This window comes from Zalophus californianus, chromosome 9 (assembly GCF_009762305.2).
Source record: "Zalophus californianus isolate mZalCal1 chromosome 9, mZalCal1.pri.v2, whole genome shotgun sequence".
In the NCBI taxonomy this organism is placed as follows: Eukaryota; Metazoa; Chordata; class Mammalia; order Carnivora; family Otariidae; genus Zalophus; species Zalophus californianus.
Genome location: NC_045603.1, coordinates 58,241,935 through 58,269,265, shown reverse-complemented (window position 1 = coordinate 58,269,265; position 27,331 = coordinate 58,241,935). Strand labels below are relative to the sequence as shown.

Sequence of the window (27,331 nt, the reverse complement as noted above, 5' to 3'; positions counted from 1 at the left end):
GGGGGCAAACCGCGGTCCCGCCCCGACTCTTGGCTGGGCCTACGTTAACAGTTACTAAGTTCCCGTTTGGGCGCCCTACTGTGATGTTGGGTTGGGTTGCTATGGTGATATGCAAAGCTTGCCGGGAGCTTCCTGTGGCTAGCTGCACAAGTACTTTGCACACCATAGAGTAGTTCCGGGTCTGTGGCTAGAGTGCCATTTCTTCCGCAGGAAGCGGAAGGGCGATAGGGTAGGCGGCTCTTTGTCGAAGCTAGAGGACCGGCAGGCGGCAGCAGCAACTACGGCGGCGGCGGCAGGTGAGGGAGGCGGGAGACTTAGGTAGAGGCCGCGCCCGGAGGGGAGGAGTCGGGGCCGGCCCAGCAGCTGGGCTCGGCCGGGCTACACAAGGCCCCCCAGGACCGAGCTGTTTCTTTCTCACGCCCCAGGGCCGAGCCCTTTTTCTGACTGACCCTGCTTCGCGAGCAAACGCCAGCTCCGTGACGTCACAGCCCTGCCCATCCCCGCAGCTTGATGTCACCTGGAGTCTCCCCTTCCCGCTTCACTTGTGCTCCCTTAGTGTCCTCTTCGTCTGGTCCACGGCTGAGCGCCGGTCGCACTGCACAGAACCTGGCAAGCTAGAAGACTTGCTGTGGGAAACTCCTAGGACTTTTCCCCCAAACTCTGGGGTGTTGCGAAGCGTCATAATCACCGCCTCCAAGTCTAATCAGCCATGCCACCGCACTGTCAGTCGCTGCCCTTGCACGGCTCCCCATTCAGAGTTTACTAATCTCAACCCTAGACCGGGCTCTGATCCTCACATCTTTCTTCATCTTGAGGCAAGGCACCACTCACCCTTTGTTCACCCAGGGCTGGTTTTCCAACCCGTCCTCCTAGGCTCTCCAGATTAGTTCTATCTTCTTATTCTTCTTACTGACAACTTCTCCCCTTGACAGGTGAAATTCAGCTTGAACTCGAAGGAAATCTTGGAAGTGTTCAGAGCTCTTGCCATTTTGTCAAACTTCTTTATTGAACAAACATTTTATAGTCCTTTGTTCTTACCCCTTCTCCCACCCAGTCTCTGTTTGTTTTTTATTCCTGATCAGAACCCAGCAGTGATGTGGAGGTGGAGACCCACAGGAGCCCCGGACTTCACCTGAGCTACCTCAGGTATTGAACTATCCTGGGAGAGTTGGGTGGGGAGGAATATTATACCTGATTATCTGCTTCTAGTGGGACTTGCAACATAGTTCAGGCTTAGAGAGATGGTATTTATTTTTCACCAGATCATTTCACTTTTAGTAAAAGTTTGTATCTTCCTATCTACCATTCTTTTTTCCTTGATTGTTTCTATTCTGGGACTACATCCCTTTGGAGGAAGAGGATCCCTCTTCTTTTACAGATTCTTCTGTAACTCTGGGCTCTGATCTGGTTGGTTCATTTTAGGAAGCCCTGAAGGCAAAGTCAAGGCAATGGGGAGGGTGGTTGGGGGGAGATGAAGACCAAAGAAACCAGGAAAGATTCCCTTATACTCAAGAGGAAACAATATGAAGTTTTTCCTATTTGAACAGCAGGGGGAGCCTGATCACTGCCTTAGAAAGGCTTATGAGGTCAGACACGTGGTGGCAGGGACTCCCAGTCTTCTTGGGGATGTGGAGAGGGGAGGGCTAGAACCAGGGCAGTGGACTGACATTCCAGAGCTCTCTTGGGAAAGAGGAGACTTAAAAAGCTTTTATAGAGTCTATAAATAAAGAGAATCTTTACGGGGTGAGGAATGGTGTGTTTTGATGTCAGTGGGATCTTCTAATGGGGAATAGGAGGAGGGTATAGAATGGGGAAAGAAAGGTCACTTGTTCCTGTGAAATTAACTCCTTCCTCCCACCTTGATCTTACCACAAATGGCTTGGTCCTTTGGGGGGGGGGGGGTCTGTAAGTGGAGATTCCAGCTGTAGAACTCTTACCTGAAATGGAGTGGAGGGGGCTGACCACATGAGTTGAGAGCGGTGGTGAGCTGGGAGAGAATACTAAAAAATGATAGGTTTAGGGACTGCCCTCAAGCTGGTGACACCAATCTCTTTACTTAGGATTTCCTGAGGTCTTGAGATCTGATACTTCACAGTGCCCTCACCTGAGATCCCGTAGAAGAGGAGTTAAGGGAAATTTTGTCTGCAGTGTCCCAATATCCAGAGCCCTAGTAAGCTCACCAGCCCATCTTGGCCACTTCCCAGTCTCCTCCTAACCTACTGAGACACTGAGACAGCAGTTTTAATTTCACTTCCTCGACTTTAATAAGGTCAGCTCAGAAGGGGAAATAAAACCCAACACTATTTTCTCCTTGCCCGCTCCTTGGCTTAACATCATTAGTGAGATGAGGTAGCTTCACCCCAGCTCCCCCCCCCCCATTAGTCAGGCTAGTGTGAATCATTCTGGCCCACACCGGGTTCACAAGGGCCTGGGCGGGACTTCTGACAGGCCAGCCAGTCCAGCCAGAATTCTCATCCCTTAGATTTTCCATCTCCAAAGCCATTGCCCCTCTGGCCTGCCTCTTGCTGGACTGCCTGCTGTATAGCTGGGAAGAATGTGGACTCTCTGGAAGATTCCTCTTTGACACAGTTCTCCTCTTTCCTAGTGGTCACCAAGGGTGGCAAGAAAAAGAAGAAAGCCCTGAGTTGGGGGGGACCAGGATGCCTGACCGGGACAGCTATGCCAACGGCACTGGGAGCAGCAGTGGAGGCCCTGGAGGCGGTGGCAGTGAGGAGGCCAGTGGGGCAGGGGCGGGCAGTGGCGGGGCCAGCTCAGATGCCATCTGTAGAGACTTCCTGAGGAATGTGTGCAAGCGAGGCAAGCGTTGCCGCTATCGCCATCCAGACATGAGTGAGGTATCCAACTTGGGGGTGAGCAAAAATGAGTTCATCTTCTGCCATGACTTCCAGAACAAGGAGTGTAGCCGCCCTAACTGCCGATTCATCCATGGCTCCAAGGAGGATGAGGATGGTTATAAGAAGACAGGAGAGCTTCCCCCTCGGCTGAGGCAGAAAGTGGCAGCCGGCCTAGGCCTTTCACCAGCTGACCTGCCCAATGGCAAAGAGGAGGTCCCTATCTGCCGCGACTTTCTCAAGGGTGACTGCCAGAGAGGAGCCAAGTGCAAGTTCCGCCACCTGCAACGGGATTTTGAGTTTGATGCTCGGGGTGGAGGTGGCAGTGGTGGTGGCGGGTCAACAGGCCCGGTCCCCCCAGGACGACGTCATGACCTCTATGATATCTACGACCTCCCTGACAGGGGCTTTGAGGACCATGAGCCAGGCCCCAAGCGCCGCCGAGGTGGATGCTGTCCCCCAGATGGCCCCCATTTTGAATCCTATGAATATAGCCTGGCTCCACCCCGAGGGGTGGAGTGCAGACTGCTGGAGGAGGAGAATGCCATGCTCAGGAAGCGGGTGGAGGAGCTAAAGAAGCAGGTCAGCAACCTGCTGGCCACCAATGAGGTACTGCTGGAACAAAATGCCCAGTTCCGCAATCAGGCCAAGGTCATGACCCTGAGCTCTACTGCACCAGCGACGGAGCAGACTCTGGCCCCCACCGTGGGCACTGTCGCCACTTTTAACCATGGCATTGCCCAGACTCACACTACTCTCAGCAGCCAGGCTCTACAGCCTCGCCCCGTATCCCAGCAAGAACTGGTGGCCCCCACTGGAGCTCCGGCTGCTCCCCCAACTAATGCTGCACCTCCTGCTGCTCCACCACCCCCACCCCCACACTTGAACCCAGAGATCACGCCATTGTCAGCGGCTCTGGCTCAAACAATTGCCCAGGGAATGGCACCCCCACCTGTCTCCATGGCTCCCGTGGCTGTATCTGTGGCTCCTGTGGCCCCTGTGGCTGTATCGATGGCCCAGCCCTTGGCAGGAATCACAATGAGCCACACCACCACTCCCATGGTGACTTACCCCATCGCTTCCCAGAGCATGCGTATCACAGCCATGCCACACTGAGGGGGCTAACGGACACTCCCCTGGTATAGCCTCCCAGGGCTGGGGTCAAGGGGCCCTTACCCGCTCGCCTAGCCCTCCCAGGCCCTGTCTAAAGGGCTCACTCAAGAACTAGAACGAGAGACTCCGAGGAGTTTGCTTCTGAGAAGGGGTTGGGCTGGTCTGTTTTCTCTCACCTCCCTTTTATGAGGGTCCTCTTGTCCATCTTCCTTCAAGCCTCACAGAGGGGGCTTGCATAGGAGTGCAGACTGAAGCCAGCAGAAAGGAAGGACTGACCGAGGGGCTGTATGTCCCCTGATGGGAAGACGGGGACATCCTGGTCTTGTCCTCTCTCCTTTATGGCACAGGTTCCAGCACTGGCTTTGTAAGAAAAAAAAAATAGCCTGCCTAGAGGGAAAGCCAGGAAAAATTGGGAAGCAGGTGGCCAGGAGAGAAGGCCTGATAGGAGCCTTCAGACAATTGGGGGCCCTAGTGGAGTTGGACAATATAGGAACTGTTCCTGGGCCCATGGGAAGGTGGGGACCATAGTACTCCAGCCCAAAGACGAGGGGAGCGTTCATTACCTTGGCTTGGCCTGGAAATCCATAGGGCAGGGCCCACCACTTTCCAAAGAAATAAAAAAAGAATTATTTTTAACAAATGGAGGCAGTGAAAACTTGCTTAGATATTCTGTGTGGAAGATGGGAACAGTAAATAGATCTCATGCCAAAATGGAGTAAAGACCCACCCTCACATAGCTTGGATAAGGCTGGGCTGAGGTCAGGTGAAGGGTAGGGACCCAGAACAAGACCAAATGGGGCTTTGTGGGGTAAAAGCATTGGAGCCACCTAATCTAGTTTAAAAATAGTCCCATCTGTTTCTGGTTTCTATCTGCATGTACTATTCCCAGGATACCTTAGTAACCAGGGCTCCTGGGGTCATTTAGGGGGGCAGGTACTAAGGAGGGGTGGCTGTGCTGGGAAATGGGAATGGGATATGTATTGACAGATCCTTCCCTTATTCAAACAGTAGGGCAGGTGGCAGTTGCTCTCTGAGTTGTTGATGGCAGTTAATATCCCTGTTACCCCATCCCTTCCCCAGTTACTATGCTTTAAGCCTTCAAGGCTTGGGAGGTGCTGGGAAAAGAAAAGTTCTTCTGGGGACACGAGCCACAGTATTCATCTCTTCCCTCTGCCTCCAAATAGAACCACAGAGGTTTTAAATCCATTTAAGAGTCAGTAAGGCCAGGGGCCCCCCTAGCCAAACCTCAGTTCCTCCTCAGCTCATGGTTGATGTAGGGGAAACAACTCAGGTGTATGGCGGGACAGTGGATTTGGGGTAGAGAAAGTGATCCTGAGTTGTGCTTCCCCCATCATACCTCCTGCTACCTCTTGCTTGCTTGTCTGGTTGATCACTCAGGTTACACCTGGAATTGGAGATGGTGGGCTAAGTCAAGGCTGGTCATAAAGAAAAAGAAATGGCCTATAGACTAAAAGTGGGCAAATACTGAAACACTGTTTGTGGACTTTAGAAACCACACATTGATAAGCTTAATGTTGACTTTTCTGGCACAATTCTGGATTATTAAAAGAGATGGTTTATAAGCATTTAGAGACAAATGTGATCATAGATACCAACATGAGTTCATCCCAGCCAAATCCTGTTTTCTTTTTGCTGAGTATCCCTAAAGGGGTAGATTTGGGAAACTGCAGACATTGTATGTTCCTTATTAACATACGCCAGCTAAAGGCCGCCAGGAATACACTCGTAGTCGAACAAGCTGGTTTTAATGGCTCACTGCAGTGGAGAAAACCCGGCGCGTGGGATCCATGGTGTGCCCTAGCAAGGGGCCATTAGAAAGGATGTCAGGACGTGTACTTTGGTTAAGTGGTTTGGGGGAAGGTTCAAGGAAGTGGGACTTGACTCTGGATTGGGTGCTGTCAGGGAAGCAGGGACACTTCTGTGACTGGGTGTCTTTTATCTAGGAAAAAGGCAGACTAGAGTGAAGCTGGAATTGGTGACAAAGCAGCAGTCATTCATTAGCTGGGAGAGGGGGATGGTTGCTATTTCATGATTTGCACACCGACCATATTTCGCGTTTAACAAAATTGTGAAGTGTGATCTTGTTTCCTGCCTCACTTCATCATAGTCACTGATGCCCTTGTGTGATGTTGTTTTGTGAGATCGTGTCCAGTAGGAGAATACCATTTCCCAGCCATGAGCCCAGCTCAGCCCCTAGCAGACCCGAAGCCCTGCCGTGCCAGGCCAGTTCCCAGATGGCAGGGCTGCTATCCTGCTTCTCACCTGCTCAGTCATTGCGGGTAAGACAGTAATCACAGCTCAGTTAATAGTCGAGTTTGGTGGGTCAAAACTCAACATCTGTGCCTAGTAAATGTTGATTAGTGCATTTTGTTAGAGAAACCTCTAGTCTCTAGTGATATACCCAAGGGCTATGTTCTGTTTAAAAAAAAAAAAGAAAAACTTGCATAAAAATATGAAAAGCGCTATTGTCAACAGTAACACAAGGAAATACCAAGTAATGCTGAAGGTGCTGTAATATGGATTCACTGAATTAATCCAAGAGGATAGTTTGGATCAATTTGGATTGACCCTCTCCCTAAAAAATTGCTTGAGCCTGCCTGAGGAAGAAATGCAGAGATCTATATTAGCAGTAATTCACATGAAAACGACACAGCACTTCCAGTTGGTAGCAAAAACAAAATCTCAGGCCTCCTAGTAGGTCGATTCATAAATATTAAGAGCCTGCTATGTTTTAGGCACCTTCTGAGGAGCTCCATAAGGGTAACAGAACCGTAGTAATGCATTGTAAATAGAGTGGGTCTACCGTGTCTGAGTGGAACCACTCCTAACGTATTGTGTGTCCTAAATGTAATTTTTAAAGAGACCCATCGATAAACCAGTGGGGTAGCAGGGGAAAAAAAAAAAGGACAAGACTAGAGGGAGACCTAATAGATATCTTCAGATACTTGAAGGGCTCCCCAAAAGTTCCTGTCTTGCTACATAGGAGATGAACAGTTCTAGAAGAATAGCTAAGCACTTAATAACATAAGCCAAGGCACTGTAACATGCACCATCTCACTGACACAATGGGTACTATTATCGAGCCCGTTTTGTAGAGGAGAGAGCAGGTCTAACGAGAGTCAGCTGCCCAAGGTTCTGCAACTAGTAAGGAATGGAGCCAGGAGTTCATGCAGGCAGAAAGTTCTAATGATAAAACTACTTTGCAGTAACTTTTGAGGAATAATAGAGGAAATTTCCTCAAATCCCGTTGTCCCTTCCATCTTGAAGAGAGGGCAAGGACTAGATTACCACGTGTAACCCTCTGCCTCCCCTAGGACTTAAATGAAGTTTACATATAGATGCAGATGGCAAATCCAGGAAGTCTTGGTATTCTCACTTCCTCTAACAAACGGCCATGCTTTCCCCCGTTACTGATTTACTGCTCATCACCACCAGGTGGCACTTGGGGAGCAGAATTGTCTCTGGGCAGGGACCCACCCTGTTGACTTGTTCTGATGCCTGCATTGCAGCTGCTGATCCTGTGGCTCCTGGGCCCCAGCTGGGAAGAGACCTTCCCGAGGATGGGCTTTTGTCTTCCAGAGACCGTCTTTAGTAGAAGGGTCTGATGATCCAGATGGGGTGAGAAAGTGGAGAAGCTTGGAGAGGAAACCCCGTTGGTCGTGCTCTCCACCCCCTTGCCTAAGTGACCTGCTCCTCCTACTCCAGTGCTTGGCAAATTTCAGTTTACAGAGAGGTTTCCCTCTGAGGAGGCTCATCCATTTTCCTGCTTTAGTTCTGCTCTCTGAGTTGGTGAGCAGGTCACCCTTACTTCTTCCAAACTCCAGGAGCTCCTTCCTACCTGCTTAGCTCTGAGAACATGGAAGATGCACACAGGAGATAGAAAGCTGTTCCCTGTGCAGTTCTGCACACTGAAGGAAGCACTCTGGATACTGTTAGCCTCAGGGAAGTAGAGAAGGGGAAGTGGGAAAATTTAAGGGGGTAAGGCTGAGCAGGGATAAGTTTTATTTTTAAGATTTTATTTATTCATTTGAGACAGAGAGCATGAGCAAGGGGAGAGGGAGAAGCAGGCTCCCCGCTGAGCCAGGAGCCCGATGTGGGGCTCGATCCCAGGACCCTGGGATCATGACCTGAGCCAAAGGCATGAGCTTAACCATCTGAGCCACCCAGGCGCCCCCGGGGATAGGTTTTAAACAGCAGAACACGGTCTGATGAAATCTGTGCCCTGCAGAGGCAGATATTTATCAGCTGCAGATCTAGGCTCTCCCCACCAATCAACCCTACTTCCCCTGCTGCACTAAACAATAACACAACAAGCCCTACACATACTGCATTAAAAGATAATCATTTTACAACCAACTCTTCCCTCCTGGGCTTCCAGTTTAGTTTCTAAGTCCCTGGACAACACTCCTAAGTGCAGTTAAGTAGTAACAGTGGTCATCAACATACCCTGCACTTCTCCCTTCCTAAACTTACCCAGTACAACATGGAATTGCATTAGTTCTACATCTGACTGTATTCCGAACTTTCCTTCCAACTCAGGCAAATAAGAAACAGAACTGTCTCATTACTCTTGATTTCTCATTTTAGTGTCCTAGCAGTTCCACAGGCTCAGGAAATTCTTGGAAAATGTAATCAAATCCGCTGCAGCTGAGGCGTCTCCCCTCCCCCCCCCATCTTTTGGGAGCCAATTCACCTCGTCCTCTATGATAGAAATAACTAAGTTTTGGAGATTTCTAAAAAAAAAAAAAATAAAGCCTCATTTCCTAGTCACGCCGTTCTCTCCCTCTCTCTCCCTCTCGTCCCTGAAGTCTGGATAATCTCAACTCTGTAATTCTCGTATTTTCCAGTTTCTAGCGGCTATCGTTGCACTGCACAAAGTACAGGAGGGGACAGGATAGACAGGGTCGGTCATCGAACATTTTCATTCCAGATGGGGTGTTTTCCTTTTCTTTTTAAGGACAGCCAGGGAAACATTGAAGGATAAGTAATGTACTTAGAGTATGAAGACTAGGGAAAACTGACAAACGAACATGTAGGAATCCCAGACAAATCCTCCCAAGCCGTCCGATTGGAGTGGAAGTAAATTCTGATCCTCTACAACCCCTCAACTTGGCAACCCCAAGTGCCTGTAAAACAGAGTAATTGGCGGTGCGGCTCCGCCTGACGTCATACCGCAGCACTCCGATCCCACGTGGGGGAGCGCCTGGTCCGCCTCTCTTTAAATGGTACGCCGCGCCTCCTTCTCTTTCTGACCAATCAAGTGCCGCTCTGTAGCCTCTTTCCTCCTTTTCCCGCCGTCCCAGACCGCCCATCTTCGCACGCCGGTCTAATCAAGGAGGTCCTGCCTCTGCCGAACCCTACCGGCTCCCGGCGGAAGAGGGGCAGGGTTTCTATCTTTTGACTCCACCTTGGTCTGTGCAGCGCCGGCCAACCCGAGCCGTCAGATCGAGGGGGCGTGGCTTAGGTCCCCTCCCGCAGTGTGGGGTTTACTGTTTGCAGGGGGCCGCTGGGCGCTAGACTAAGCAACCTCCAGCTGGTCTGTGGGTCGGGCGGGTCCTCCTAGAGGTGGCACCATGGAGCGCTCTCCTGGAGACGGCTCCAGTCCCAGCCTCATGGACCAGCCCTCTGCTCCCTCCGACCCCCCTGACCAGCCTCCCGCTGCTCACACAAAGCCGGACCTCAGTTCTGGAAACCAACCTGCCGGCCCAGGGGCGGCGGGCGAGGCACTGGCGCTGCTGACTTCGTTCGGGCGGCGACTGCTGGTGCTGGTGCCGGTGTACCTGGCCGGCGCAGTAGGACTCAGCGTGGGTTTCGTGCTCTTCGGCCTCGCCCTCTACCTGGGCTGGCGCCGGGTCCGCGATGAGAAAGAACGGAGCCTTAGAGCAGCGCGGCAGCTGCTGGACGACGAGGAGCGGCTCACGGCGAAAACACTTTATATGAGCCATCGAGAGCTACCTGCCTGGGTGAGCGAGCACCCTCAGTGCTGCATAGCCCCCCTTCTTAGTTCCCCGGTTCTAGGGGTCTCCCTCCTGTCCCTAAAGGCAGCTCCCCACCCTGGGACCACGGGAGGGAGACTCCCCTCTCGCCCCGCTGGCCGCCTGCCTGCTGGGACGCGCCTCTTGGGACCGAGGAGCCACTCTTCCCCCTCCCCCCTCCTTTCCGCGCGCCCAGATCCCGATCCTTCTACAGAATCAGGATTTCTTCCTCTGCTCCTGGGCAAGCAGTAAGAACATCTGGGGAACCGGTCTCAGCCGTGGCCCGCCCTCCTAGCCATGCTGCTTGAGCGCTCCTCACTTCTGGTGCCGCTCGCGCCTTGCTGCTCCCGGACATCCCCGTTGCGGCTCAAAGGGTTTCCTCGTCTGTCCAGTCTTCCTTGAGACTTTTTTTTTTTGCCTATATAAGGCCATAAGGTTCTCCCTTTTCCCGCTCTTATCCCCGGGGACCCGCCGGGACCCAGCCCCAGGAGCACTGCCCAGGAGAGCCGCCGCCCCCGATCGACCGCCTCGCCCTCGCCTTCCAGCCCCAGGCAGTTGGGCCGCAGCGCCTCAGAGGCGGCTGCGGGACGCAGGGCGGGGGTGCGGGGGGGAGGGTAGTGCGGCTTCTGCAGTGCCCGCTGCCCACACTCCACCGGCCCTGGTCGGCCCCACCCTTTTCCGGACTGTGCGCCGCGCCTGCTGGGTCCGGGCACCCGGGCCCTAGGTCTGCGCCCCCTCGCCTCCTGCCTTCTCTCCGGCCCTGCTAGGGCAGCGCCCGTTACCCGGCCCCTCCCCGCCTCCGCTTTCCTGCCCTTCCCCCAGAGGCGCCAGTCTGGGGGGAGAATGGCCGAGGAGAGGAACGAAAGTTGACAATAGGCAGATAGGGCCATGCTGCGCAGGCCCCGGACTGGAGAGGGGGAAAGGGGGAGACCTCGTCCCAGGGGACGTGCAGCCCAGGCAGCAACTGTCTTCGTCCCTCCTGCTCCGCATCATGGAAAGCGGTCTCCTTCCTGAAGCGGCTATCCCTCTTCCTCCCCACCACAAAGCACAGGTGTCCTTCTTTTCCATAAAAGGAGTCACACTGATAAAGAAGAAGAAGAAAAACAACACGGCTAGGGCCTAAATAGCTCTTCTGGCCCCTCCCTAACTCTAGGAGCTGCTTCCCTCTTCACCTTCTCGGTGTGGAAGCAGCTCCAGTCCAAGGTGAGGTGGGAAGGCTGCAAAAAGGGACCAAGACTTCTCCAATCCCAGCATTTCCTCCTTAAAGTCTGATTTGTCAGGACCTCCCCCTCCAGAAAGAATGTGCCCTTCTCCCTCCCCCGCTGCTCCAGCAGCTGTCATCATTTCACATCCCCCAGCTGTCCACAAAGCAACTTTGCGTGGTCCACAGCCTGTCAGGGCCCCCCATCAGACCGCAGTACCCCCAAACCCTGAGGAGTGAATGCTCTGGACATCCCAGCACCCCCCCCCCACCATCGAACCCTGGGTGTGAGGAGGTCCTGTCACAGCTTCTCCTTTCCTCTGTGGGCATGCCACCCAGCATCTTAGTAGGAAACCCCAGGTGGAGGGTGTGCTTATCTCTCTCTCCCCCTTCCTCACCTCCAGGTCAGCTTTCCAGATGTGGAAAAGGCTGAGTGGCTAAATAAGGTGAGTGTTGATTGTTTTTCATGAACAGGGAATGGGGTTCCTTTCTCTAGCCAGACCCTGCCATGCATCAGGTCTAGCCCCAGTGCCCTCTGTAGGCAGGACTCTGAAGGAACTTGTCTTTAGGGGGATGATTAGGCTCTCCTATGACAGGTTCCCTCTCCTTCCAGATTGTGGCCCAGGTGTGGCCCTTTCTGGGGCAGTACATGGAGAAGCTTCTGGCTGAAACTGTGGCCCCAGCTGTTCGAGGCTCTAACACCCATCTGCAGACTTTTACATTTACACGAGTGGAACTGGGCGAAAAGGTATGTGCGTAGGAAGGAAAGTAACGGGAGGAAGGAGACAGGTGGGTGGCCCAGAAGGGGCTGAGATACTCCTCCCTTTCCCTCTTCTCTCTCTCAAGAATTTATCTCTCCGCAGCCATTGCGTATCGTAGGCGTCAAGGTTCACCCTGGTCGGAGCAAAGAACAGATCCTGTTGGATTTGAACATCAGGTAATACCGCTCATTCTTCCAGCCTCCCGTTCAACAGGATCTTGGTCACTCTGACCACTTCACCCCCTCTCCCCCTAGTTCAGCCCAGTACCAACTCTTTGTTCTCTTCCTTATCAACCACCAGTTATGTAGGTGATGTGCAAATTGATGTGGAAGTGAAGAAATATTTCTGCAAAGCAGGAATCAAAGGCATGCAGGTGGGGCAGATGTCAGGGGCCCCCGTGATAGGGAGCCTTTGCCCTAAATTTCATCAGATGTGGGGAAGTGGGAGGTTGGAAAGACCAAGGCTGGGGAAGTTTGGGGCGGAAAGAAGGCCTTTTGTGGAGAAATGCTCTGTTCTTCTCTTGCTCCAGCTACATGGTGTCTTACGGGTGATTCTCGAGCCACTCATGGGGGACCTTCCCATCGTGGGAGCTGTGTCAATGTTCTTCATCCGGCGCCCGGTAAGGGAAAACACTGAGGGGGGTGGGGGAGCAGGGAAAACAGGGTTGGGAGGGAGAGGGTGGCCAGCTCCGGGGCTTGGGGGAGGAAGGGCTGAGGGCTCTGACAACTGTTGGATGGGTGTGACCATGCCACCATGTCCTCTGTCCTGAGCCCACTGCTCTTTCCTTCCAGACCCTAGATATCAACTGGACGGGGGTGACCAACCTGCTGGATATCCCAGGACTCAGGTGTCAAGGATTTATTGAGCACCTAAATGGTCCAGCTCTGGGCTGCAGGTTTTTGGGATACAAAACAGTAAACGATGCAGCCAGTACTCATCCTGGCTGGAGAGATGACAAGTACCCCTGAGAAGTTCCATACTGTGATTTCCCTCCTGCGGGGGAGCACGCGTTTGGGTAGAGAGTGAAGAGGGCTGCAGGCTGCTCCGTGGGGTAAACAGAAAACGAAGAGCTGGGATGGCAGTGAAGGTTCAGAGCAGTAGGTGGGGAATCGAGGTAGAAAAGTAGCAAAAAAGGATTCTCAAGAAAGGATGTCCCTCTAGCTTTGGGTCTCTCTTGGTTGTGGGAAACAGAGCTGGGGTTGGGGGGATATTGGAAGTCGGGGCCACACTCACCTCCTTTTCTACTCCCCCGTTCAGCTCCCTCTCTGACACCATGATCATGGACTCCATTGCCACCTTCCTTGTGTTGCCCAACCGATTATTGGTGCCCCTTGTGCCTGACCTTCACGATGTGGCCCAGTTGCGTTCCCCTCTTCCCAGGGTATGGCCTCTCTCCCATCCAATAAATCCTCCTCTCAGGAACCTCTGCTGGGTCCTTAGTTTCTCATGATCTGATTCCTCTGCACAGGGCATTATTCGGATTCACCTGCTGGCTGCCCGAGGCCTGGGCTCCAAGGACAAATATGTGAAGGGCCTGATTGAGGGCAAGTCAGACCCCTATGCACTCGTGAGAGTGGGCACCCAGGCATTCTGCAGTCAAGTCATTGATGACGACCTCAACCCCCAGTGGGGAGAGACTTATGAGGTGGGAGAGCTGAGGAGTGGGACTGTCAAATGGGGGAGGCCCTGGGGACCAGCCGTGAGAGAAAATGCTGACTGGATGATCCTCATAAAGTAGCCCATGAGACCCGTCCCTGTGTGTCCTTCAGGTGATGGTGCACGAGGTCCCAGGGCAGGAGATTGAGGTGGAGGTGTTTGACAAGGATCCAGACAAAGATGACTTTCTGGGCAGGTGAGACTCTGCCTGTGTTAGGATTCTAAAGCCTCGGTGCTACCAGGGTCGCAGAGGTAATTACAATCCTTTTCCAGACCTGAGAATTGTGTATCATTTTCCTTCCCGACCTCCCCACTCCTCGCCTCCACCATGCATGCGTGCGCGCGCGTGCGCACACACACACACACACACACACACACACATACACACACACACACACACACACACCTGCTGAGTATAAGAAGGGAGTCTGAGATTCGCCACTTATTTCTAGGTGGGTGAGTGCAGAGGCAATGACATGCTCCTAATTACAGCTGTCTCCTTTTTCTGTCCTCATTGCCACCCCCCCACCCCTTCCAGGATGAAGCTGGACGTGGGGAAGGTATTGCAGGCTGCAGTACTGGATGATGTAAGTTGAGAGAAGAGGAAGAGGAAGCGAGGTCTCACCCACTGGGCTGACAGTCTTGCTACATTGGTGGGGAAGAGGTTGTGTGAATATCTGATTTCTGTTATACCTCACTTTCTTCCTCTCCCGCCAGTGGTTTCCTCTGCAAGGTGGGCAAGGCCAAGTTCACTTAAAGCTAGAATGGCTGTCACTTTTACCAAATGCAGAAAAACTGGAGCAGGTAACCAACATGGGAAATAGGAAGCTGGAAATATCGGGGACTAGAGGGCAAGGGTCTGACTACTCCCACCGCCCCCTTCCCTCCAGGTTCTGCAGTGGAATCGAGGAATCTCCTCCCGCCCAGAGCCCCCATCAGCCGCCATCTTAGTTATCTATCTGGATCGGGCCCAGGATCTTCCTGTGAGTGTGGCTTCTGAGGGCGGCTGAACAGGAAGCTCTGGATGCAGCATTCCCATACCCGCACTTGCCCCTCCCCCACTCGGCTTCAGAAGCAGCGGCATGTAACACAAGGGTTCCAAGGAGGGGATCAGAGCCACGTCAGGGAAAAGATTCTGAGAGCCCACCTTCCTTCACTGAGACAAAACCAAAAACACCCAAGATGGTGACTTCTGAATTCTACCCCTACAGCTGAAGAAGGGGAACAAGGAACCCAACCCCATGGTACAACTATCAATTCAGGATATGACCCAGGAGAGCAAGGTGAGGGCTAGGGCAGCATTGTGGGAGATTGTGTGTGCGTGTGTGTGCGTGCGCGCACACACGCACATGCACATCTGGGTGGGAGGACTGTTCTTGGGATGAAGTCTCCCCTTTGGGCTGCCTGTAAAGGCAAAGGTTTTCTGGAGAAACAGGAGTGGTACTGCAGTACATACCCTTAATCCCATCCTGTGCACCTCCAGGCTGTCTACTGCACCAACAGCCCGGTGTGGGAAGAGGCTTTCCGGTTCTTCCTACAAGATCCTCGAAGCCAGGAGCTCGATGTGCAGGTGAGATAATCACCTATTGAGCCCCTCCTGAATGCCCTCTTCTGCCTTCCCAGGTCTGCATCACGTCCCTCTTTCTTCCCTTTGATCATACTCCAGTCCATCTACTTAGACTCTTCATCTCCTTCATGCTCCCCACTCTTCCCCCACGGTCTCTTTAGAATCATTATTTTTTTATTTTGGAGAGCGCATGTGCATGTACGAATGGGGTGGAGGACAGAGGGAGAGAGAATCTCAAGCAGACTGCCCAGTGAGTGCAGAGCCTGATGCAGGGCTCGATCCCAGGACCCTGAGATCATGATATGAGCCAAAACCAAGAGTCAGTCAACCAGCTGAGCCACCCAGGCACCCCTTTAGAATCATTCTTTATAGGGGCACCTGGCTGGCTCCGTTGGAAGAGCATGCAACTCTTGATCTTGGGGATATGAGTTCAAGCCCTATGTTGGGTAGAAAGATTACTTAATAAACTTCTTTTTTAAATATTTACTTGAGAGAGAGTGCATGAGTGGAGGGGAGGGGCAGAGGGAGAGGGAGAAGCAGACTCCCCACTGAGCAGAGAGCCTGACGTGGGACTCGATCCCAGGACCTGGAGAGCATGACCTGAGCCAAAGGCAGACGCTCAACTGACTGAGTCACCCAGGTACCCCTAAACTTTTAGAATCATTTTTTTAAATTAATTTATTTATTTTTGAGAGAAAGTGCACGTGCACAAGCAGAGGAGATGGGCAGAGGGAGAAGCAGACTCCCTGCTGAGCGGGGGGCCTGATGCGGGGCTCCATCCCAGGACTCTGGGGTCATGACCTGAGCCAAAGGCAGATGCTTAACTGACTGGCGCCCCAGAGTAATTTTTTTTTTTTTAAGATTTTATTTATTTGTCAGAGGAGAGACCGCACAAGCAGGGGGCAGTGGCAGGCAGAGGGAGAAGCAGGCTCCCCATTGAGCAAGGAGCCCGATGTGGGACTCAATCCCAGGACCCTGGGATCATGACCTGAGCCAAAGGCAGATACTTAATCGACTGAGCCACCCAGGCATCCCTAGAATCATTCTTCATAACTGAGAGTTGTATACTTAAAATGAGTGATTTTGGGCGCCTGGGTGGCTCAGTCGTTAAGTGTCTGCCTTCGGCTCAGGTCATGATCCCAGGGTCCTGGGATCGAGCCCCGCATTGGGCTCCCCGCTCAGTGAGAAGCCTGCTTCTCCCTCTCCCACTCCCCCTGCTTGTGTTCCCTCTCTCGCTGTGTCTCTCTCTGTCAAATAAAATCTTTAAAAATAAATAAATAAAATGAGTGATTTTATGGTCAATGATGCTTCGTTGAAATGATTATGTCCGTTTTCCTACTTCACTACGTCTCCTCTTCCTGTGCCTCTAGGTGAAGGATGACTCCAGGGCTCTGACGTTAGGGGCACTAACCTTGCCTCTGGCTCGCCTGCTGACTGCCCCTGAACTCACCTTGGACCAGTGGTTCCAGCTCAGCAGCTCTGGCCCAAACTCCAGGCTCTACATGAAACTGGTTATGAGGGTATGGAGACAGAGGAAGCGCTGCGGGTGGTGAGGGGCCTTGTAGATTCCTTGGTATTAAGAGTAAAGAAGAGGAATCCTCTAAGATCTAACGAGCTAGTGTATGTGGAAGCACCTAGCAGGCACACAAAAAAATGTTTGTTGACCAAATTGGGGAAGAAATGGTGTATGAGTAGGATGAGTGTGGACGGAACCCTCTAGAGATGAGCCCAGCCAAGGCAGGGACCTGTTTTCTGAGCCTCTGCTCTGCCCCCAACCCCCACATCCCTTGCCTGCCGGTGGCTCGCTGCACTTCTTTGATTGGACAATTACACCACCCTCCCCAGATCTTGTACTTGGATTCATCAGAAGTGCACTTTCCCACTGTGCCTGGAACTCCTGGGGCTTGGGACCTGGACAACGAGAGCCCCCAGACAGGCAGCAGCGTGGATGTCCCACCTCGACCTTCTCATACTACTCCTGAGAGTCACTTCGGGACAGAGGTGAGTCTAGATCTGGAAAGGACTAGCTGGGCTCTGTTGCCTAAGTGTGCAAAGCCTGGTTCAGGGCTGGTTTTGACAGGTTTCTCTCTGACTGCCATCTGGTGCCTCTCTCTGTCCCTTTTGCAGAATGTGCTTCGGATCCATGTATTAGAGGCCCAGGACCTGATTGCCAAAGACCGTTTCTTGGGGGGACTGGTGAAAGGCAAGTCAGACCCCTATGTCAAACTAAAGCTGGCAGGACGAAGCTTCCGGAGCCGTGTTGTTCGGGAAGATCTCAATCCCCGCTGGAATGAGGTTTTTGAGGTCAGAACTGAGCAGCCAGGACTTCTCCGAGTCCCTTCTCCTTCTTCCCTCTAGCTCTGAGAGTGGTCCGAAAGCCCCCTGGGGTTCGGGTGGTTGAGGGCAAGGTGCCCAGTCATTTGAAGAAGAAAAAGACAGAACCCGTCTTTGCCTTGTTTTCTCCCACTAGGTGATTGTCACATCAATTCCAGGCCAAGAGCTAGACATTGAGGTTTTTGACAAGGACCTGGACAAGGATGACTTTCTGGGCAGGTGAGAGGGTGAGGGTCCGGAGGGGACGGCAGGCGAGGCCTCCGCAGGCCACGGGCGTCTGGCTCTGGGGAGACGGAGACTTGGCTCTGACCACTGGCCCCTTGTTCTCGTTGTTCTCCTCTACAGGTGCAGAGTGAGTCTCAGCGCCGTCCTCAACACTGGCTTCTTCGATGAGGTGAGCAAGGCCTTAGTCAGTAACCCCTCCTGACCTTGACCCACGTCTCGGTCTCCTAGCCCCTCTGTCGCCACCCCCTGAAGTCTTAAGCCCGCCTGCATCCGCAGTGGCTGACCCTGGAGGACGTGCCATCTGGCCGCCTGCACTTGCGTCTGGAGCGTCTGACGCCCCGGCCCACGGCTGCCGAGTTAGAGGAGGTAGGGAAGGGGCTCCGGCTGGGTCACGGCGGGCGCCGGCGTGTCCGGCTCGGCTCCCCAAGCCCGCTGTGTCCTCCCGCAGGTGCTGCAGGTGAACAGTCTGATCCAGACGCAGAAGAGCGCCGAGCTGGCGGCGGCCCTGCTGTCGGTGTATCTGGAGCGGGCGGACGAGCTGCCGGTGAGAGCCGCTCCCCGCGCCCCATAGCCCCGGCCCTTCCTCTGCCTCCCTCAGGTTTGGATGCTCCTGGGCCATTTGGAGTAGTAAATTCCAAATTCCTCTCTCCCAACGTGGTGCTCGGGTGGGAAGAATGGTCTCTTCAAGGCCAGGAGGGTGGTGGGTGTCAAGTGACCCCGGGGACCTGCTCGCTGGCCGGGGTTGTGATCTGTGAGGGGAGCGGGAGATCGGCCTCACCGTGTAAGACCGTATTTAATATTCAACGCGATACTCTGTCTAGCTCCGAAAAGGGACCAAGCCTCCCAGCTCTTACGCTACTCTCACCGTTGGAGATACTTCTCATAAGACGAAGGTATCAGGAAATGGCGCAGGGCTGTCTGGGAGGGATGAGAGCCGCAGAGGAGAGCGTTCCAAGCACTGACCATAACCCCTCATCTCCACCAGACAATTGCCCAAACTTCGGCCCCTGTCTGGGACGAGAGTGCCTCCTTTCTCATCAGGAAACCGAACACCGAGAGCCTGGAGCTGCAGGTACCATCAGTTCATTCTGGGAACATTTTGCCACCACAGGCTAGGCACTGAACCACACACCGGGCGTTCAGAGAGAAAAGATTTAGTCCTTACCTTGACAAGTGCCAAGGTGACAGGCACTGTGGGGAAACGGCGGAGACAGTAGGAGCGCAGCCCCAGATGACCCCCGAGCTTAAGGGTAAACAGGCTCCGACCAAGAAGAGAAGGAAAAGTCTCAGGCTGAGAAGGGAATGAGGAGAAAGAAGGCAAACTAGACCCGAGAGGCAGACAGGAGCAGGATCAAAAGGGCTCCTGACTCTTATGATACGAATGTGGATTTATCCTAAAGGCATAGGGAAACATTTGAAGGAGTGAGGGGCGACATACCCAGATTTGCCCTTTACAAAGATCCTGCTGACAGCAGGGCAAGGGGCGGACTGAAGGAAGATCAGGCTGTGAAGCAAGACATGGCGAAGGCCGATCGTATGTATTTTATTTATTTATTTACTTATTTATTTTTAGAGATTTTATTTATTTGACAGAGAGAGCACGCGCAAGAGCAGGAACACAAGCAGGGGGAGTGGGAGAGGGAGAAGCAGGCTTCCTGCCGAGCAGGGAGCCCGATGCGGGGCTCGATCCCAGGACCCTGGGATCATGACCTGAGCCAAAGGCAGACGCTTAACGACTGAGCCACCCAGGCGCCTGGCCGATGGTATTTCGTGGTGGTTATTTTGACGTGGAGGGAGAAAGAAGGAACAGCCTAGAAGTGGACTCCTGGGTTTTGAGCCTGGGGTAGCGGGACAGAGAAGGGTGCCATTGCCAACACAGGGAATGGCCAAAGCAGGAGTTTTTGAATTTGAGATCTCTGAGACCATCCAAGGGGAAACAGCCATCCAGAAGGTATGGTGTTCTTGCCTCTCCCTCTTGTTTGAGCATTATGAGCAAGCCCAAGTAGCACCTGTAGTCCCGGGTGTGAACGAGCGCCCTGAGGGCCTAGAGAGTGAGAAGACCAAGGAGGGACGGTTGAACAGTGACGCAGTGACGGAGCAGACGGAGGAAGAGGAGCCTTTCAAAGGGCCTGAGGTGTAGCCAGGGCAGGGGGGCGTTTGTCTCAAAAGATAGGAAGTGGCCAAATGTTTCGGAGAAACAAAATGAGATGACTGAGAATGACTGACTTTGAAACTGAGGTAGCTGATACTTGGAGCAACTTCAGTGGCACGAATGGAGTAGAAACTGGATTTCAGGGGGTTGAAGGGTGAACAAAAGTAAAGATGTATGGGAGCCGGGAGAGGGTGGTGGAGGTAATACAGGGATGCTTTTCCTCTTCTGGAGTGTGAGGAGTCAAAGACCTTCTGAAATTGGTAAAATAATAAGTAGAGAATTACGTCAACAGAAACCAAGAGACCTTAAAATAACATAACCGTTAACAGCACTAGTAGAGAAGAGATGTCAGTGTGGTCTGTTCCTGACCTTGCACAGCAGGGCACCAGGAGATGCTCAAGCTGGCAGATCATGAGAGGTACAGGCGTATTAGCTAGAATTATGCTAGAACTCAGAAGACGGGAAGGGTCTGCAGGTCGCTCCATCCGGACTGTGGAAATGAGGGTTGGATGGGCAGGAACCACGTGATTCCGTTTGTGCTCTTTTTCTCCAGCCTGTGCAGCTATTACAGCCCTCGGGTGTAATTTGTGAAAGCTTAGGAAGTAGAGCACAGTCCGGTCTGGTTAGGAAAGGAAGCGGGGCCAGCAACATGGCTGCCCTGTGGCCGTCACAAAGGGGAGTCTCTCTCCAAAACCACCCAAGTGTTTGGACCCAGAACACCAGGGTTAAATCATTTGCCTCTTGATCCCACAGGTTCGGGGTGAGGGGATGGGCACATTGGGCTCATTCTCCCTGCCCCTCTCGGAGCTCCTCGCGGCTGACCAGCTCTGCCTGGACCGCTGGTTTACACTTAACAACGGTCAGGGGCAGGTGCTACTGAGGGCGCAGCTTGGGGTGAGTGCCAGGACATGGCGGGCCGAGGGGGGACGGAGACCAGGGGCCGTGTTCTCATAGCCAGGTTGTTGAGCAAGACCCGGGCCAGCTCACAGCTCTCTTGCCTGCCTAGATCCTGGTGTCCCAGCACTCGGGAGTGGAAGCACATAGCCACAGCTCCTCCTCTCTGGGTGAAGACCCGGAGCTCTGGGGGGGACCCCCTCACAGCGCCTCCTCAGCGCCAGAGCTGCGGCAGCGCCTGGCACACGGTGACAGGTGAGGGGCCAGGACGGCGAGACGGCGCGCAGCCAGGAAGACGAAGGATGAGCTGCGGGCTCCCTGGGCACTGCCCGCTCCCACACCTATCTCCGTCTCCGTCTCCCGCAGTCCCCTGGACGCTCCAGCTGGGCCCCTGGGCCAGGTGAGACTGACCGTCTGGTACTACAGCGAAGAACGAAAGCTGGTCAGCATTGTTCACAGTTGCCGGTAAGACCCCGGCTGTGCCCCCATCCCGGTTCCCAGCCGCCCCGCGCCCCCCCCTGCCCCCGGGCTGCCTTCTCACCTTCATCTTCCTGGGCAGGGCCCTTCGACAGAACGGACGGGACCCCCCTGACCCCTATGTGTCACTGTCGCTACTGCCAGACAAGAACCGGGGCACCAAGAGGAAGACCTCACAGAAGAAAAGGACCCTAAACCCTGACTTCAATGAGCGGTCAGCCAGTAGGCATTCAGGTGGAGATGGGCGGCTCGGGAAGGAACCCCTGCCTCTAATACCCAGTGCCCCCCGCACCCCCCCTCCCCCAGATTTGAGTGGGAGCTGCTCCTGGATGAGGCCCTGAAGCGAAAGCTGGATGTCTCTGTGAAGTCTAATTCCTCCTTCATGTCAAGAGAGCGTGAGCTGCTGGGGAAGGTAAGGGGCGAGGATGAACAAGGCGAAGGTAAGGCTTGGGAGCCGCTGGGGGCAAGGCCATCATCCCTCAGGGACTCAGGGAGGAAGCACCGCAGGTGACACTCCTGTACATGCGACCCAACCCCCTCGGCACCGGTCCGGAGCAGGGGTGTGTGACGATGGGACGTGGTCTTTGGAGATCTCAAAGTAACATCCGGGCCCCGCCCCCCCCTCCAATGCAGGTGCAGCTGGACCTTGCTGAGATAGACCTCTCCCAGGGAGCGGCCCGATGGTGAGTATCCGATGGGCTGGGGGTGGACCTGGAGAGTGAAGCAGGAAAAATCCCAATCATGGCAAGGGAGAAAAGAATGCATTCTGAGGGGAGAACCAGTGACCGTCTGCAGTACAAGAGCCCTTGGGTCATGCTTCATTTCTAAGAGGACACAAGTCCCCTTTCTACCTGAGCCTTCTCTGCTTCTTCCCACAGGTATGACCTCGTGGATGACAAGGACAAGGGCAGCTCCTAGGAGCCAAAGATTCCCAGCCTGACCACCGTCTCCTTGCCTTGCCCCTCGCTGCATCACCACCTCAATGTGATGAGCCTAAAGCTAGGGCCCGAGGGCAGAGCCTGTGCCCCTCAGCCCTCTCACCTCCCAGGCCCGCGCTGGGGCCTTTGCCTGACCAAAGAGGAGGACCACATGTCGCCCTTTACTGCATGGCCTTTATCCTTCTGGGCTCCTGCGGCAGAGACCCAAGCTGGCTGCTTCCCGCTCTGCCTGCACAGTCTGCTCCTTCCATCCCAAGTCCTCAGGGCCTTCTGTGCCTGTGCCAGCCACTCGCAGCACCAGCAGTGGCCTTCGCTCATGCCAAATACAGCTTCTGGAAAGACCTCTTCTCCTTAATCAGATGGCCACCTTCTTCCCTACCATGCACAGTCAGGGAGGGCAAACCCATGGGTGGGAAGGTGGACAGGCTAACCACTCAAGCCAAGAGCCTCTGGGACGTGTCATCAGTGTATGGTAACCCAGGCCCCTGTGTCCAGTTCTGCCCCCACTTCTCAAGTCTGTCCTGAAAATTACACCTGCTCTGATAACTAGGGCCAGTCTCTTGATTCACTCTGGGAACTAGAACGCTCAGCCACTACTTGAAGACTTAGAACCTCTGTCAGTCTTGGGGCCTCTGGCTGGTGCCTTGCGGCGGGCCTTGGAGGACTGGAGCCAGCAGGGCCAGTATCTGGTTCAGGTGTTTGGGCTGTTAACTCACTGACTAGAACTGAATCTCTTGGTTTTGCACCAACTCTGCCAAGCCACTGTATCTTATATTAAACATTATACTCAAACCAGCTGTGGCTGTTTTCCTTAGGACAGGAAATCCAGCCTACTGTCACTATTTGCAGAGGACATATTACATAGAGGAAATCCTCATGACTCGACCAAAAAACTGTTAGAACTAAAAATTCAGTAAAGTTGTAGGATACAAAATCAACATAACAAAAATCTGTCGCATTTCTATACACCAATAGCTATGAGGTAAAACAATCCCACTTACAGTTGCTTCAAAGAGAATAAAATACCTAGAAATAAATTTAACCAAGAAGGTGAAAGACCCATACACTGAAAACTTTGCGGCCTTAAGGAAAGGAATTGAAGACACAAATAAATGACATTCCATGCTCAGGGATACAAGTATTGTTAAAATGTCCATACTATCCAAAACAAGCTAGAGAGTCAATGTGATCCCTATCAAAAGTCCAATGACATCTTTCACAGAAATAATCCTAAAATTTGTATGGAACCACAAAAGTCCCCAAACAGCCATAGCAATCTTGAGAAAGAAGAACAAAGCTAGCGGCATCACACTATATTATAAAGCTATAGTAATCAAAACGGTATGGTGTTGGCATAAAAACACACATCAACAGAACAGAGCCCAGAAACAAACCCACACCATACAGGTTTCCCCTGCTATCTGAAAGTACAGCGTTCCTGTGAAACCTTTCGTAAGCCAAAATAATTGATAGAAAGTGAAAAATCAATTACCGTTAGAGAAATTTTTGAGAATTCTCAGACCCCACAAATAATCTCTTTTAGGTGTCTCGGACACATCTTGCTAACAGATAAGTCCAAGGCTCTGGTATTCGGATGCTGCATGTATGCCCAGGAAGAAGCTTGGGGGGCCACTCTCCCAGTGTGGGGTGCTCACTGCCTCCATGATGGCTCACTGCAAAACAAAAACTGAATGACATTTTTGCTCTTTACCCTTCTTCGTAAAAGCAAAAATCCCCTTTGGATTTCTTTTGGTTAGTGAAAATAAGTCTTTTTTTTTTTTTTTAAGATTTTATTTGAGAGAGAGAGCACAAGAGGGGGGAGGGTCAGAGGGAGAAGTAGACTCCCTGCTGAGCAGGGAGCCCGATGCGGGACTCCAGGATCATGACCTGAGCTGAAGGCAGTCGCTTAACCAACTGAGCCACCCAGGCGCCCAGTGAAAACAAGTCTTAATGTAGGTCTGTCTTAAAAGCAAAGTGGCCTAACATGAACTTTCACAAAGCAGGGGTTATCTGCGTATGGCTAAGTACTTTATGACAAAGGAGCCAAGTATTCTAGAGAATGGGGAAAGGACAGTCTCTTTAATGAATGGCACTGGGAAAACTAGACAGCCACATGCTGTCAATGAGAGTGGACCACTATCTTACACCCTACACAAAAATTAGCTAAAAATGGGTTAAACACTTGAATGTAAGACCAGAAACCACAAAACTAGAAAAAATATGCAATAAGCTCTTTGACACAGGTCTTGGAAATGACATTTTTTAAATGTGATACCCAAAAGCAAAGGCAACAAAAGCAAAAATAATCATCTGCATCAAACTAAAAAGTTCCCGCACCGCATATGAAACCAACAAAATGAAAAGGCAAACTACCGAATGGGAGAAAATATTTGCAAATCTGATAGGGCGTTAATATTTGAAATATATAAAGAACTCACACAACATGATAGCAAAAAAAAAAAATCCAATTAAAAAATGGGCAGATCTGAATACATTTTTCCAAAGACGTACAGATGGCCAACAAGTACCTGAAAAGATATTCACCATCACAAATCAGCAGGGAAATGCAAATTTAAACCACAATCAGACATGACCTCATACCTGTTAGAATGGCTATCATCACAAAGACAAGAAATAACAAGTGTTGGTGAGAAAAGGAACTCTTGTACACTGTTGGTGGAATATAAACTGGTGCAAGCACTAGGGAAAACAGCATGGAGGGCCCTAAAAAAATTAAAAATAGAACTGCCATGTGATCCAACAATTCCACTTCTGGTATACATTTAAAGGAAATCACTACCTCAAAAAGATACCTGCACCCCCATATTCGCTGCAGCATTATTTACAATATGCAAGACAGGGAAACAACCTAAGTGACCACTGAAGAATGAATGGATAAAGAAATGTGGGGGGCACCTGGGTGGCTCAGTCATTAGGCGTCTGCCTTCGGCTCAGGTCATGATCCCGGGGTCCTGGGATCAAGTCCCGCATCGGGCTCCCTGCTCGGCGGGAAGCCTGCTTCTCCCTCTCCCACTCCCCCTGCTTGTGTTCCTGCTCTCGCTGTGTCTCTCTCTGTCAAATAAATAAATAAAATCTTGAAAAAAAAAAGAAATATGGGGTGTACATGTGTGTACACACATGCACACACACTCATACACACACATCGGAATATTATTCAGTCATAAAAAGGAAATCTCACCACTTGCGACAACATGGATGGACCTCAAGAGCATTATGCTAAGTGAAACAAGTCAAAGACAAATACTGTATGATCTCACATGTGGAATCTAATAATAATACTAAAAAAAAAAGCTCATAGATACAGAGAACATACTGGTGATTCCAGAGGTGGAGGTTGGGGGATGGGAGAAATGGGTGAAGCTATAAAATAAGACCTGGGATGCAATGTACAGCATGGTGACTATGGCTAATAATACCATACTGTATATTTGAAAGTTGCTAAGGCAAGAGATCTGAAAAGTTCTCATCACAAGGAAAAAAATTTGTAACTATGTAAGGTGATAGATGTTAACTATAACTAGACACTGTTTATTATTTTGAGATGTATACAAATACTGAAATAATATGTTGTACACCTGAAACTAATGTTCTATGTCAATATTAATTTTTTTAAATAAAAAAAGGAAAAAATGCAAGATAAATTTTAAAAAAAGGCTTTCAATTTATGAATCATGTCAATTTAATTAGTGGTCACAACCTACTGTGGATGCAGCCACTGAAAATGTTGGTTCCATTGGGGATGGTCAAGGGACCTGTGTGAAGTAGCTCCTTTTGAGTTTCTCAGTAAGACTCATTCCCAGTCACAGTGACGAATGAAGGCAGTTGCCCATCTGCTGTCCGCTGTCCATTATGATCTCGTGGGCTGTGCAGGGAAAGGACTCCTAAGCCATGAACCTGGAGGCTCTGAGCCCCAGCATGGGCCCACGGTGTGTCTTAGTGGCAGGTGTCACCATATCCACAAAGGCTTCAGGCCTACATGATGGGCTGCAAAATGAGAAATATTTTCTAACCATTCAGATATGCTCACTTTGAGCTCTGCTCCCTTTGGACCCTTCCTGGACTGGCAGCTAGAGAAGCCGCACTCCGTCGAACTACCACATTGAAAGAGAGTGGTGGGGGGAGGAAGAGCAGATTACTGAAAACAGGCTCAGTGGACCAGGTGACTTCAGAACGGCTTTTGGCGGGGGGGGTTGGAAGGAGAATGCGTTATCATCTTCTCTGGAAGAATATAAACCTTAGGATGCTGTACACTGGGAGGAGAGGAAAGGTTCAGGGGAAAAAAACTAAACTCAGTTCCACAAGGGGAAAAAAACTAAACTCAGTGTCACAATTCACCTTATTAGCAAAAGCTGAATTTAAACTTCATGCCACCCATAAACGAAGCTCCTATTTTTTTCAGTAACTCTTGTGTACTCACTGTTGGTCTTCTGCTGTCTCCGTTTCCTTCCCATCAACTTAAGAGGATTCTCAAGCCTCGACCATGAGCAAGAGGACACAGCTGCCCTCCCCCCAACCCAGAAAATTATTTAAGGAAGGAAAACCCAAAAAACACAGGGTAGAGGAACTTACATTTCTCACATGTCTTTTTTTTTTAAGATTTTACTTATTTATTTGAGAGAGAGAGAATGAGAGATAGAGAGTGCGAGAGGGAAGAGGGTCAGAGGGAGAAGCAGGCTCCCCGCTGAGCAGGGAGCCCGACGCAGGACACGATCCAGGGACTCCAGGATCATGACCTGAGCCGAAGGCAGTTCCCTAACCAACTGAGCCACCCAGGCGCCCCATTTCTCAAGTGTCTTATCGAGTTGTTCAATACTGGGCATGTGGCCCAACGCCTGCTGGTCTAGCTGGCTTCAGATAATACAAACAGGGGGATACCTGGGTGGCTCAGTCGTTAAGCGTCTGCCTTCGGCTCAGGCCCAGGTCATGATCCCAGTCGAGCCCCGCATCGGGCTCCCTGCTCAGCGGGAAGCCTGCTTCTCCCTCTCCCACTCCCCCTGCTTGTGTTCCCTCTCTCGCTGTGTCTCTCTGTCAAATAAATAAATAAAATCTTTAAAAAAAAAGATAATACAAACGGATCTTGCAATGTGTGATTTTAAGAAGCACTCTTGATCTAGTTCATCACTTCAAGTAATTACATTTCCAGA

General features: G+C 51.8%; 2 protein-coding genes across 4 annotated transcripts; both read left to right on the top strand.

Annotated features, from left to right (window-relative positions):
- The first annotated feature begins 201 nt into the window (after nucleotides 1-201).
- ZC3H10 (zinc finger CCCH-type containing 10) lies at nucleotides 202-4,335 on the top strand. 2 transcript variants are annotated; one of them, XM_027593059.2, is made up of 4 exons: nucleotides 259-296; nucleotides 1,083-1,146; nucleotides 2,061-2,170; nucleotides 2,606-4,335. In XM_027593059.2, exon 4 carries the CDS (start codon nucleotides 2,661-2,663, stop codon nucleotides 3,966-3,968), a length of 1,308 nt encoding a protein of 435 aa, XP_027448860.1. In that variant the 5' UTR covers nucleotides 259-296; nucleotides 1,083-1,146; nucleotides 2,061-2,170; nucleotides 2,606-2,660; the 3' UTR covers nucleotides 3,969-4,335. The 2 variants fall into 2 exon arrangements, with proteins under 2 accessions (XP_027448859.1, XP_027448860.1); XM_027593058.1 differs by lacking the exon at nucleotides 2,061-2,170 and having other exon boundaries at nucleotides 202-296.
- Nucleotides 274-22,958, top strand: ESYT1 (extended synaptotagmin 1). 2 transcript variants are annotated; one of them, XM_027593057.2, is made up of 32 exons: nucleotides 274-296; nucleotides 1,083-1,146; nucleotides 11,567-11,608; nucleotides 11,776-11,910; nucleotides 12,026-12,099; nucleotides 12,224-12,296; nucleotides 12,453-12,542; nucleotides 12,715-12,770; nucleotides 13,181-13,304; nucleotides 13,392-13,568; nucleotides 13,693-13,775; nucleotides 14,118-14,166; nucleotides 14,297-14,383; nucleotides 14,470-14,562; nucleotides 14,791-14,862; nucleotides 15,063-15,149; nucleotides 16,517-16,666; nucleotides 16,992-17,147; nucleotides 17,274-17,450; nucleotides 17,617-17,699; nucleotides 17,826-17,874; nucleotides 17,982-18,071; nucleotides 18,154-18,249; nucleotides 18,527-18,598; nucleotides 18,691-18,777; nucleotides 20,611-20,751; nucleotides 20,864-21,006; nucleotides 21,118-21,216; nucleotides 21,311-21,442; nucleotides 21,535-21,640; nucleotides 21,862-21,911; nucleotides 22,107-22,958. In XM_027593057.2, the coding sequence occupies exons 4-32, from the start codon at nucleotides 11,812-11,814 to the stop codon at nucleotides 22,144-22,146; spliced, it is 2,835 nt and encodes a 944-aa protein (XP_027448858.2). In that variant the 5' UTR covers nucleotides 274-296; nucleotides 1,083-1,146; nucleotides 11,567-11,608; nucleotides 11,776-11,811; the 3' UTR covers nucleotides 22,147-22,958. The 2 variants fall into 2 exon arrangements, with proteins under 2 accessions (XP_027448858.2, XP_027448857.2); XM_027593056.2 differs by lacking the exons at nucleotides 274-296; nucleotides 1,083-1,146 and adding an exon at nucleotides 9,443-9,949.
- The last annotated feature ends 4,373 nt before the right edge of the window (nucleotides 22,959-27,331 follow it).